This window comes from Uloborus diversus, chromosome 1 (genome assembly GCF_026930045.1).
Source record: "Uloborus diversus isolate 005 chromosome 1, Udiv.v.3.1, whole genome shotgun sequence".
NCBI lineage: Eukaryota > Metazoa > Arthropoda > Arachnida > Araneae > Uloboridae > Uloborus > Uloborus diversus.
This window is the reverse complement of record NC_072731.1, coordinates 15,542,497-15,555,768: the sequence shown is the minus strand read 5'-3', so window position 1 is coordinate 15,555,768 and position 13,272 is coordinate 15,542,497. Positions and strand designations below refer to the sequence as shown.

At 34.2% G+C, this 13,272-nt stretch overlaps 2 protein-coding genes across 2 annotated transcripts in view; one reads left to right on the top strand and one right to left on the bottom strand.

The window, feature by feature from the left end:
- The window catches only part of LOC129234447 (importin-9-like), a 79,095-nt gene extending 76,652 nt beyond the window's left edge, over positions 1-2,443 (top strand). The window contains 1 exon segment of the mRNA XM_054868450.1: positions 2,021-2,443. Within this exon segment, the coding sequence (XP_054724425.1) occupies positions 2,021-2,211 (191 nt within the window). The 3' untranslated portion in view covers positions 2,212-2,443.
- Positions 2,444-4,876: 2,433 nt separating this feature from the next.
- Positions 4,877-13,272, bottom strand: part of LOC129234448 (tektin-5-like) — a 48,199-nt gene continuing 39,803 nt past the window's right edge. The window contains exon 8 of the mRNA XM_054868451.1: positions 4,877-6,001. Within this exon, the coding sequence (XP_054724426.1) occupies positions 5,776-6,001 (226 nt within the window). The 3' untranslated portion in view covers positions 4,877-5,775. The remainder of the gene's footprint in view (positions 6,002-13,272) is intronic.

Below are 13,272 nucleotides of genomic sequence, written 5' to 3'. Positions count from 1 at the left end.
AATTTTCCGTTTTGGGATTGACAACACTGACACATAAGGATTGAGAGATAGAGAGTGGCTAATTTTTCCAACCATGGATTTTCATTTGAAAAGCGAGGTTTTTTCCTGATTTTTTAAAAAATATATAATCTTTAATTAATCGTTTCAAACGCTTATATTATGTTTTATAATTGTTTGTAGAACATTTTATAATGAAGTTTGTTCGGTATTTTATCGTTTTTGTATATGAAATATTGATTTCAAAAATATAAGTTGAGAATATTGGACGTGCCATAACTCTTTTAATTTTTCTTCTACAAACTCAAAATTTTGTCTATAAGATACCCTTTACCATAGTACACTGTGTACCAAATATCAACATTTTTGGTCCAATATTTCATAATTCCGACTGAAGGGGTTAAATGTCATAGAAAACCGGCGAGCGAAAACCCCGAGTGAGTGAGAATTGCTCACGTGGTTTGCTCATCGGCGGACGTCACGTCAGGCCTCAAGAGTTGAGGATCTTTTTGCTGATAGCATTGCAGAAAGTAAATTTAAAAATTGTAACAGTTAAAAGATTAACTGAGTTGAGTTCTAATGAGAAGCAACGTATGCAAATTTTGACGATGTCACATCGTTTGTTAGGGAGTAACTGAGACTGCTTAAATAGCAAGTCAATCAATCAATCGATCTCTTATCATTTGGTTCCGTTCTGCAGACGGTGTGTGTTTTTGATTTGAGCATGTGGGCTCAGTAGATTGATTTATCCACGCAGAGGACGTGGAAGTTTTTCATGAGATATGTAATAACAAGATTCGATAGCCTGCTAAAAGTGCAGGATGGTCTAAGACAGCGCCCTAAAAGTAACGAAGGAGTTCTTTTTTTTTAAAGCAATATAAATTTGAAGAGTTGATGTTTTAAGAATTAGGCCTAACAGGGCTGGAAGGTTCGTCCGTCATATACCCGATTACGGAGCCGGTGGGGCTGGACTGAATCTAGTATACAGTGAAGAATCCTCCACTACTAGATGGCTCCTGTTTTGCCTAAAGCTGGGTAAATAATTTCCTGTGCTGCCTCTTCTGTGGCATGGGTGTGCCTGTTATTGAATGACCATGGATTTGGTCCGCCGTCCACGAGTGGACGTTTTCAACTCGTCTGAATATCTGACAGATGGATGTTGCTTTCGTAATTTTATGTGGGGACCAAGTTTAAAGTATGGACTTTCAGTGGTATGAACTTTTTCAATAGTTTTCTGGGCAGTACCATCGTTGTGGCATTGTGTAGGGGGAACTTTTTAAAAATATTAGGAACGTTTTAGAACTGATGCTTTTAAGATTGAATCTTGTGATATTTCTCTGTGATGTTTATTTTTTAGGGGGTATTATTTTATTTGACTTGTTAATGGGGATGTGATTTTCATTAACATTTAATTATGTTTTTCCTATTTACATTTTACACTAGTTTTGAATAAATTGTTATTTAAATTTAAATTGAGTTTCTATTGTTCATTTTTCACGAACCGACCATTCCACATCAGTTGGTTTTCTGAGGCCAACAGTTAGTGAATGATGATTCTATCATGGAAATGACACAAGTGATCATGGATGCGCTAATGCTCTGCAAAGAATTAGCGAAAAATTCTTAATGACTGCCTAAAGATTATCATAGCCAGCTCTTCTTTATAAACAGAACACGAAATTAGTTCGTTTTCTTTATGCATGTTGTACATAAAATTCGACATAAGTACACATTAAACTTATTATACAATTAGTCATCACTAGAATGAAGGGGTTTTTTTTTTCTAATCTGTAAAATCTAACCCTTATTTTAACACTAGTATAAGGTCTCAATTTACGCGGCATTTCCGTGAAACGTAACCAATGTGTAAAAGGAGGGTCTACTGTATATGCACACACACAAGCACGGGATGTTTAAAAAATATCAGTTATTGATGAGTAATAATTACAAGTATGTTCGATTTTAGCAAAAAATATGTTTAACTTATGAACAAATGTGGCTAATATATTTATTTTAATTTTAGACTATGTAGATGATGAGTTGGAAGAAGACCCTGATATTAGCCATGATCCCATTTACAGTTTAAACCTCAAAGCATATCTTACTGAATATTTGCAGCAGTTGATGCAGCTTCCTTACTACAACAGCTTCCTAGAACATTTAACTACTAACGAAAAACATATGCTTCGTGATCTTGGACTAGTGAATGTGTAGCTATTATGGTATAACTTATCAAAGAGATTTGTACATGCCTAGAGATATCGTCAGCAATTTTAAAATTATATTTTTACAGAACTGATGAATTGTTATTCTGTTACGATGAGAGCTTTTGCACCTCCTCTGTGTTATTGTAATTAGTTCTATTTTGTATTTCTCTCTCACAAATGTTCATTGCACTTTTTCATCCTATATTTGTAAAATAAAAATGTATAAAATTGTTGTTGGAACCAAAGTATAATAGTTGAGCCTCATCTGAACGAAGGAAAAAATATCAAACATGAATTAAGATGAACATTTATTATTCATCTTTCATTTTATTTCTTTTTGGCTGTTTTAATTTGCACATTGTTTTGTGTATGTATTTCAGTAGCTGAATTCAACTGCAGCTGCTTGTTTTTTTATTTATCCGCTGTTTCGGTATTTATTCAAAATTTCATATCTATATTGAAATATTCATATATAAATGGTATAGAGGGTGACTTCTTTGAAGGCCTATTAGACTATATACCTAATTTTAAGCTCTTGTACAAGAAATTATTCAAACATTTTTTAATCTATGTGGGAAATTAAAAAAAAAAAACTTCCAAGTGAAGGGCTTTTGTTTGTTGCAGCGAATTTCGACAAAAAAGGAACAAGTGATTGTGCAAGTCATAAATACAAAATGTGTGATTCTGTAGATAACTGCTTTTGACTTATGGGAGCCACGGCAATACATACACTGCTCGACATTGAAAATGCAACACCAAAGAAGGAGTGTTCAGAAATTTATGCAAATTTTAGAGTAGATGTACATTACTGAGTTATGTAAATGATGTGAAATGCGCAACTCTCCAACGCACATGAAGTAAGATATAAGGGAAGGAACTTGCAGAATGGGCAATATTCGTGTCGTTCTGACTGGAGAAATATCGAAGAATCTTTGTTTTTTTCTTGGAGGATACGTGTAACACAAGAGAATGCCAGGCCGCCGTCAACGAAGGCACTTCCAGCAGATAGTCGATTTTACGAGGAGTATGGTGATCGGACTGAGAAGGGGAGGTCGGTTCGTACGTCAAATTGCAGCTGATACCCACATGCATGCGAGAATGGTGCATTGGCTGTGCCGAAGATGGTTGGAACAACGAAATGTGGCAAGATTGAGGGGTGCAGGGGCAGCCAGAGTGACATCAGAATGCATGGATCGACGCATCCACCGACAAGCTGTAGCAGATCCACAAATCACTTGTTCCTGCAGCAGGCGCAAAATGCCCTGAATGTTCCCGTGTCAACCAGAACCATTTCCCGTCGTTTGGTCGCACGTGGTCTACAATAACGGCGTCCGCTAAGAAGACTGCCATTGACCCCACAACATAGACAGCAACATTTAGTATGGTGCCGGACTGGAACGACGTGGATGACAGAATGGCGAAATGTCATGTTCTCAGATGAATCCCGCTTCTGTTTATTCAGTGATAGTCGACGTGGAGACAGATCTAATTTGGCAGTAACTGTGGAACGTCCCATCGCACGACAACGTGGCATGGGGTTTAGGGCGCAATTGCGTGCAATTGCGTGCAATTCAATATCACCTGTAGTTCTGTAGTTTCTCCTTGGCACACAGATGCTTCCCTGGCCACGATACTCTCCTGACCTGTCACCAATCGAACATGTGTGGGATGTGATTGGACACCGTTTGCAGACTCTGTCCCTGCTTCGTTCAGAAGACAAACTGTGGCAAATGGTTGAAAGGAATGGAGAACCATCTTTCTGGACACCATCCGCCCCCGTATTGACTCTATGCCTAGACGTGTTTCTTCATGTATTGCTGTCCACGATGGTCCTACATCCTACTGAACCAACGCCCTTCTCGCTCTGCATTCTGCCTATCATTTTGAATTTAAGATCATTTATTATTCCTTGCTGTCTCTGTCTTTTTTTCCAAATTTCATCACTTTCTGACCACTCCTTCTTGGTGTTGCATTTTCAATGTCAAGCAGTGTATGTTAAGATTTGACCCAGCTAATTAAAAGTATATTTCTTCTGAAATTGAACCAAACTGTATTATGGATACAAAATTTCAACAATGTACAATAAGGTATTGAGAACATTATAGAGGTCAGAGGCTTACACTCCAAATAAGGTATTTCTGTTCTTGAGAACGGGTGAAGTACCACATTGACCAGCATCAACTGAGTGCAGAAGAGAGACAATGAGGTTCTATTAATTGTGTGTGTGATCATCTGAGCATCTTAAGAGCAGCTGATTTAGTGATGAAAGAATGGTGATGAGTAGATGGGGAAAATTCTACAGGGCAGCAGTCATAGTGAACTTAACTCTGACTTGCAGTCCAGTGCTCAAAATTGGAAAAGAAACTTCTTGTAACCTCAAAACATGAGTCTGGCACATCCTTATAAACTTTGTGCTTCACCTGTATCCTCACATTTAGTTTTCACCCAAATTTAAATGTTTGCTATACTTTGTTTTCTTTTTCCTAGACCTCCTAATAACATTCAGTGATATTAGAAAACCTACCAGAGTTGACCTGAAAAGGACAGTGAAGTACCAAGCTTGCAACAGATGTTTTTTATTAAAGAATAAAATCATGCTGATAAAACATTAAAGCAGAAGAAAAGAGTGAAACAAATTTCCTCCTATCATGTGATGTAAAAGAAAAGATAAAGTTTGGGTACTTCCTGTTTAATGTATTCACACTTAGTTTACAAAAGTCATGAGCTGCCACCTACTATGGTGTTGCACCTCTTTTTGCTGTGGGAAATGCAGCAGCTCGGCATAATAAGGGTTCAACAAGTTGTTGAAGGTCCCCTACAGAAATATTGCTGCTAGATGCATCCACCATTGTGTAAGCGTTGCTATTGCATCATTTTGAAATAACCGACCTTCTTGATCATGTGCCATAAAGAATCAATTGAATTCATGTTGGATGATCTAGCTGGAAAAACTATTTGCTGAAACTGTCTAGAATGATTTTCTAGAAAATTGTTAGTAAAAAGTTATTGAACTAATTTCAAGGCTGAACTTAAGCATTGTGGATTACCCTTTTAAAATGATGACTTGAATCAAAGAAATCTTCCAAAACCTGCATCATTTGAAAAGCTTAAAATTCCCAAAATAAACAATTATATGCTTACTTAAGTAAGCATATAATTGTGGTAATCCACAATGCCTAAGTTCAGCCTTGAGATTAATTTGTTAAATTTATTAACAAAACTAATTTTATATTTACTATTTTTCATTGTTTTGGGCAATAATTAAAAAACACGTCATATCCGTCACACAAAACATTTGCGGATCAGAACTTTAAAGCCTTTGCAAAAAAAAAAAAGTTTCACTTTAAAAAAAGAAAGAACAATAAGAAAAATACACACATACAAAGAGGATTCAAGTTGGCATTCGTTCATTTCACATTTCTTCAATTCAGGACAAAAATACATAACCAATGCATATTGAAAATTTAAATTAGATTGATTATGAAATATTTTTCAAGACCCTGTGATTTGATACTTTTGAAAATAGTTTTAAACAAAGAGTAACCAAAATTCTTTCTTCACTAGTTGATATTCAAAAGGATACATAATCATTTAAATTCAAGCCTTCTATTGGTACAGTTCTTCTTAAGCCTAAGCAATGTTCTCTCTCTATAAACAGCTTCTTGGAAAGCTTTTCTAACAATAAAGTTTGCCTTCGTTTTTCATCATTGAGATTCTGTAAAAGCTCCTTATTGTGTTTTATATTCTCTAAAATGGAGGAGCTTTTCTTCTCTATGTTTCCCACTTCTTCATCTAGCCTATAAAAAATAATGTACTTTTCCTTTTTAACATAAAAAATATACAAATGAGGCAGTGAGAAGCAAAGGGATGCAAGTGGCAAAATTTGGAGATAACCAGTAAAAATGGTAGATGAACCTCTCCTCTGTCTGGGGGCACGAGATAGTACCAGTAGCCCTGGTAGGCTCTGTTATACAGCATGATTAAGAAAAACTTTTCCATGAAAGCCTACCTAGGTCCTTTTCTTTAAACGTGTTTTACTCAAAACTTGAAAATGTCCACTTACATCCCTTTGCTTCTCACTGCCTCAATCCTTTAAACATGTGCTTGAAACTACAAAAATAGATGTAACTGAACCGATTTCTCACGCCTGACCTCGTATTTCTTATGGGGTCAATAGTTTATTTTAATAGTTACAAAATGTACCATAGAACAAAGAGCTCCATCATAGCTCCATGAAATATATATTGAAAGGCAATTACCATTTCTGAAGATTACCCTTAAATATTCATGCTGTAAACCCCATGTCTCACATATGCTTTTTTATATATCAACTCTACAGTGACCATCTTCACTTTTATTATCTTTCCCTCATCTTGTTAACTTCAAGGCCATTTCCCAGTACTTTGTCCAAATGTAGAGATGCAACATGACTTTTTTTTTGTTTGATTAAAAGCATATTGTTTTATTTTGAGTGCGTTGATAGGACTAACTCAAAATAAAATGATGAGCAAATTAACCAGTTATGGCCGAAAAAGTCATGGTGTCATGTTGCGACTCTGCAATTGTATAAAATAATGTGAAATAACCCTTATATATATATATATATATATATATATATATAATAAAAGTAGCAAAGAGGGGAAAAAAACACAACTTTAACTTAAAAATGTGCAAAGCAGCAATTACAAAAGTTAAGTAAAATAATGGAAAGTAACAAAAAATTGAAAAAAAAAAAACGTTTAAAAAAAGGGGGGGGAGGAGTTTTAAAAATGTATATCTAAATATATAAAACTCAAAGGTGAGTGACTGACTGACATAGTGATCTATCAACGCACAGCCCAAACCACTGGACCGATCGGGCTGAAATTTGGCATGCAGGTAGATGTTATGACGTAGTCATCCGCTAAGAAAGGATTTTGATAAATTCTACCCCCAAGGGGATAAAATAGGGGGTGAAAGTTTGTTCACCGAAACACCCATGCAAAAACAGAGTCAAATGGCAAATTAAAAATCAAAATGAAAGCCTTGCTTGAATTGGTTACTCAAGTTTTATTTATTAGAGAATTGAAAATGACAACAGATAAAGTTTTAACTCATTAAAAGTTTCAGGCATATTTCGGATTGCATTTGCTTTGTTTCGGTTTAGTAGTTTTGGTTATAGACTCTGCTTTGTATTTGGCATTTGTTTTGTTTTCGTTTGGTTTAAGTATAGGTTTTGACGGTTCGACTTTTTTAAAATGACTAAAGAAAATCTGAATGTTAATGGAGAAGTTGAAGAATGTACTGTCATCCCTATTGTTGGTGATGGTGCATGTTTGTTTCATGCTATCTCTTATTTAATGTACGGAACACAAGATAGAGTGATGGAGGTGCGTTCAGAAATTGTCAGATAATGACTGGCTGCTCCAGTTAATGACTGGAGCAAGTTTTCAATTATGACCCACGACAGGAATGGTGATAACTGCTTAATACCTGACGAATATTTTGCTGATATGATGAAAAATGCTACTTATGGCGGACTTTGTGATTGAATAGCAGCAGGATTAATATTCCCATTTAACTTTGAATGCTTAGTTACTACGGTTTAAGAATTACTGTCTAAAGTTTATCCAAACATTATTCATATACATGACAAGCCTATTCACTGGTTATGTGTTGTGCCATACTTACTCCAAAGAACGATCAAGTAGCAATTATCAACGATATCCTGCTCATGTCGTTTGAGGGCAAAGAAAAGGTCTATACTTCGATTGATACTGTGGTTAATACAGATGACCCTACTAATTACCCCCCTGTAGATTTTTTTAATTCATTGAAACCGCCAGGTTTGCCTTATCATAAGTTCATTCTGCATGTGGGCATTCCAATTATGCTGTTGCGAAATTTAAAACCACCAAAACTTTGTAACGGTTCGATACTGCAAGTGAAAGCGTTGCATCGCAATATAGTGGAAGCCACTATATTAACTGGGTGTGCGAAAGGGGAAATTAACATTTATACCACGAATCCCATTAATACCGAATGATATCTCGTTCGAATTTAAACGATTACAGTTTCCCCTAAAAGTCTGCTTTGCCATGACAACAAACAAGTTTCATAGGCAAACTCTCAAATTTGTGGGTATTGACTTGAGAGAACATTGCTTCGCTCATGGACAGTTTTATGTTGCTTGCTCACGAGTAAGTTTACCCAGTAGCTTGATAGTTTTAGCGCCTAATGACAGATTAGTTAAGAATATTATGTACAAAGAAGTTTTGTAGGCCCTAATATTTTACACACGCTAAACAAAAGTAAAGCCGCAAAAACTATACCTAATTATCAAAACTTCTTAACGCGAGCGAAGCCGCAGGCAAAAGCTAGTAAATAAATAAAAACCAAAGAAAAAGAAAGGCTGATTTGAGAATTAACTCATCAGCATTGGAAATCTCAAAGTATGTAGTACCAGAAATGCAAAGCAACACCAAATGGATAGTTAGGCAAACACACTACAAAATCCAAATAATGCATACTTTGAAGCCATTTGGTGTTGCTTTGTAGTTCTGGTACTTTGAGATTTCAAATGTTGATGAGTTCAATCTTGAAGCAGCCTTTCTTTTTCTTTGGCTTTAATTTTTTTTATAAATTCCTCCCCCCTTTTTTAAATGTTTTTTTTTTTTTCGATTTTTTGTTACTTGCCATTATATATATATATATATATATATATATATATATATATATATATATATATATATATATATATATATATATATATATATCGCTCATTTGGAAGAAGAGTGACACAATACGAAGAAATGAAATTTTACAGGAGAAGTGTTTGAAGTTGAACTTTTCAGGCAATTTGCATTAAGAAAAGTAAGTTTGCTATGCTCTCCAGTGGGTAGTATTGAAAAGAAAATCTGTCATTATTTTACAAAGAAGATTAAGATTATGACCTTTAAAGGCATTTAAGTGAAAAAAAATCAAAAATTTTGTATTGTGGCACTCTTTTTCCAAACGAGCAATATATATATATATATATATATATATATATATATATATATATATATATATATATATATATATATATATATATATATATATATATATATATATATGCATGCCACATTTTCGAGACTAAGTGCCGCATCGAAATATATTCTCAAGGAAAAAATTTTAATGTATGCGCCGCACCTGCCATTAGTGCCGAACCCAACATTAATCAACTTAAAAGCACAATTAGTTGCAAAGAAAGCTGGAATGAAATGCAAATGAAATAGTTTTAGTTAACGAAACTATGTATACTTTACTATAAATATAATTTTCTTAACTTGGGAAGAGATATTCATTGGTTATCCAGCGCGAGAGACGCGGACCTTCTCAATGCCTCGACAATGTCAAACTCTCTAGACTTAGTAGCATAAAAATATCGATCGACGTAGAGCGACATAGGCCGACGTTCGAATATCGAACAATAACGGATAAGGTTCTTGAAACAAATAGAATTATATCGGAAGTATATTTTTTAGCCAACTTGATTTAAAAAGACATTTTTACTGCTTTTTTCGACGTTTGAAATCAACTAATCATTATTAAAAGCGTTTATATAGTAACATTGTTACTTGAAATACACCGCCAGCTCAGTCATTTCCAGCCGAGGACTGCAATTTCGTGCTTAATAGCACTCATCAGCCCGGCATAAGAAAGTGACTGAGCTGGAGATGGAAAACCTCTTAAGGAAGCCAAGAGTGCGAAACAAACTGGTAGCTAATATAGAATTAGCATTGTTATTTATATAGAAATCTGAAGCAAAATATAAAAAATTGCGAACATCGAAAAACGTTGTTTTATGTTAGAAAAAAATATTGAAACAATGACGTTTTTTGACGTGACTGACTTACTTTTTCTCCGTTAATCGTTATGTTGAGCTAACTGCCGGAAGCAGGACGATGTGGGGTCATCTAATGGCAGAATTTTCAACGTTTTTTTTTTTTTTTTTTTAAATTTAACTTGCAAAAAAAAAGACTATCCGTCGCACCGGCATTTTTTTGCTCTTTTTCTTGTATACGTAGCGGCGCTTATTCCCGAAAATAGTTTATTATATATATTATTTACCGTCAATTCGCGATAACTCGAAGTCCGATAACTTGAATATTACTGTAATTCGAAGTTTTTATCAAGTCCCGACCCCTTTCCCTTATGAAAATGGTTTGTAGAATTCTATTTAAAAAAAAATCTATAGAAATACCTATATATAGTCTTATAGAATTATGGCCCAATTTTCTTTCGACCGTTTTCCATAGAATTCTATAGTGAAAAACTCTATAGGTTTGTATAAAATTAGTTCTATATAATTCTATCTACTTCTTATAGAACGCTATAGAGGTTTTTTATTATAGAATTCTATGAAACTATACAGGTATTTCTTTTCTAGAGCTTCTGTAGATCTTCCTATAGAGCATCTATAGATCTTAAGAGCCTCATAAAACACAATGACAATGCTTTACATAATCAATGTATGTTTGAAAAAAAAATTACGCCTAAAAATATAGGTGCAGCAATTACTTATCTTTATTCCAAGAATTACCCATTATTATTAGATAGACATACTACATAAAAATGGACAACAGCTTACCATTTGGGAGTGCTAATTAAATATTAGAACCCCTATCAGTACAAAAAAAAAAGTTAACACATCCAAGCTTTTGGTTCTTGTGACTTACGCATTAATAATGCAAAAACCACTAGTAAATTAATGTCATTACTCAGTCATGAGCGTTATTTATTTACTGAAATCAAGTGCTATTTTCGATGCATAATGATGTTCATTCTGGATTAAAAACTCAAATTTTGTTTTATAGCTACTCTATTTATAAATACATTCATTCCTATTTGGTTCAATACAATCAAATCCAACAAAACAACACAAAATTAATACATACTTTCCAATGAATTCGGCGATATGTTCGGCCATTTTTAGCACAACGCTTTGTGACGATCGCACGTGGAAAACGGACGATTCCATGTTGGGGCAGAAGGGGAGAAACGGATGTGGCGCTTGGCGCACGCGTAAAGAGATAAAATATTGCCGGCAAGCTCCCGCAACAAAATATGGAATCTTGGAATTTCGATTATTTTATTACTAAACAATGAAAAAAAAGTTATGATTCCTAACACACTTAAAATTAATTTCAATGTTTAGAAGTTTTATTATTACTATAAATAATTCAAACATTTTTAATAATAAATTGTTTTTTTACTTTTATGAGTATATTTTTTATATAATTAATTACGTTTGACTTTTTTCTTTGAACTATAACAAAATGCAACAGTATTATTATTAAAGACCATACTACAATCCACCCTTATAATAAAAAAAAATGACCTTAACAAATAATTAATTGTTAAAATAATTATTCTTAAAATGAAATTAATTTATGACCTTTTTTTAACCTTTCCAAACTAGAAGTATGATATAAACACTAATGAAAGCTATTACTGTAAATAAAATGAACGAATTCTCTTTTTTTTTTTAGAATTCTACAAGAAAAGAAATTTTATGATTAAATTTTATAGAATTAATTAGCTATAGAAATTTCATTATCAAATTCTATAGCAGTTTCTATAGAATTTTTTATAGAAGAAATTTTCTATAGAATCCTCATTCCCAAGTTCTATATGCACAATTATAGAATTATATAGAAATAATTTCTACAGAAACTTTTCCATAGACTTCTATATAACTTTCTATAGAACTCTATAAGGCTCTATCAAACATTTTCGTAAGGGTTGTCTTCAATTCCATGCTAATTATGCTCAATATCTCGAAGTTAACTTCCTTTAACTCGAAGTTTTTTTCGAGATGACTCGAAATTTATTTCGTAAGAACGAAAAAAAAAGAAAGAAAGAATTGACTATGAGAGAAAAATTAATTCACCTTCATTTGCAATTCCTGCCCAGTAGACCTCTCTAAAGCAAGGAAAGTTGAGCCAATGTGCGGTAACGGAGTTACACGTGCGGAAATGTATTAGCTTGTATTCTTTTGTTGTACTGTACTGTTTACACTTTGACATGTTGCTGGACTACGAGTTTGCTTTTAAGCTGTCAAGTCAACGGATTGTACCTTTATTCTAAGGTTGACCTAAGTTAAGATGCGCTCCCCTTCATTATTTAGTTCGATTATTTGCTGAAAAGTTCCTGCAAGACAGAGTAAGTTTTTTTTTGCTATTGAAGATATCTGAGCAAGTACTCTGTCAATGATATTAAAAGAAAAATAGAAACTTCTAAAGAAAGCGGTAGAATCCATAAATCCGAATTTTAAACGAATGAAGAATCAGCTCTATTCAAGTGGTTCCAGCAGTATCGAAATCAAAACCATGCTTTTGATTTTTTTTTATCTCAATATTTTTGATTAAACTGTGCATATTGTGCTTAAAAACTTTTAAGTTCTGTAATTTTGTGTGTTATATGTATATATTAATTAAAATATTCGATGGTTTTTAATATTAAAATGACAAAAACCAAAACTAGCAGTAACTCGAACTTTTGATAAGTCGAAGTTTTTCATCGATCCCTTTAGATATGAGTTATCGCGAATTGGCTGTATATGTATATACACTCCTGTTTGTGAAAATTGCAACACGACGAAGGACTTACGCGAGTGAGCTGAAAATTGCAGGAAATATAAAGTAGGGCATGATATGCAAATGATTAAAATTGCAGACCGGTAGCGCATGCTAAGCAGCACCCTCTGAACAGCGGATCGAACCGAATGTAAATAGACGGCTGTATAGCGAAGCGTGTATGATTATCAGTGGTTATATGCTAGAGTAAACGCTAACTGAATCTTTACTACGCCTCTTCGACGAAAGAAAGCGATATTTGAGCAAATTTCGGAGTTTGAACGGGGCAGAATCGTCGGCCTTCGTGAAGCTGGATTGTCTTATCGTGCAGTAGCCGCTCGTGTGCAGCATAACAGCAGCTCAATCATGCGTGTTTGGAAGCAGTAGACGGACGAGGGTTGGACAACTCGAATATCCGGGAGTGGACCCCGAAATGTGACGTCAACTCACGATGACAGACACCTGGTGCG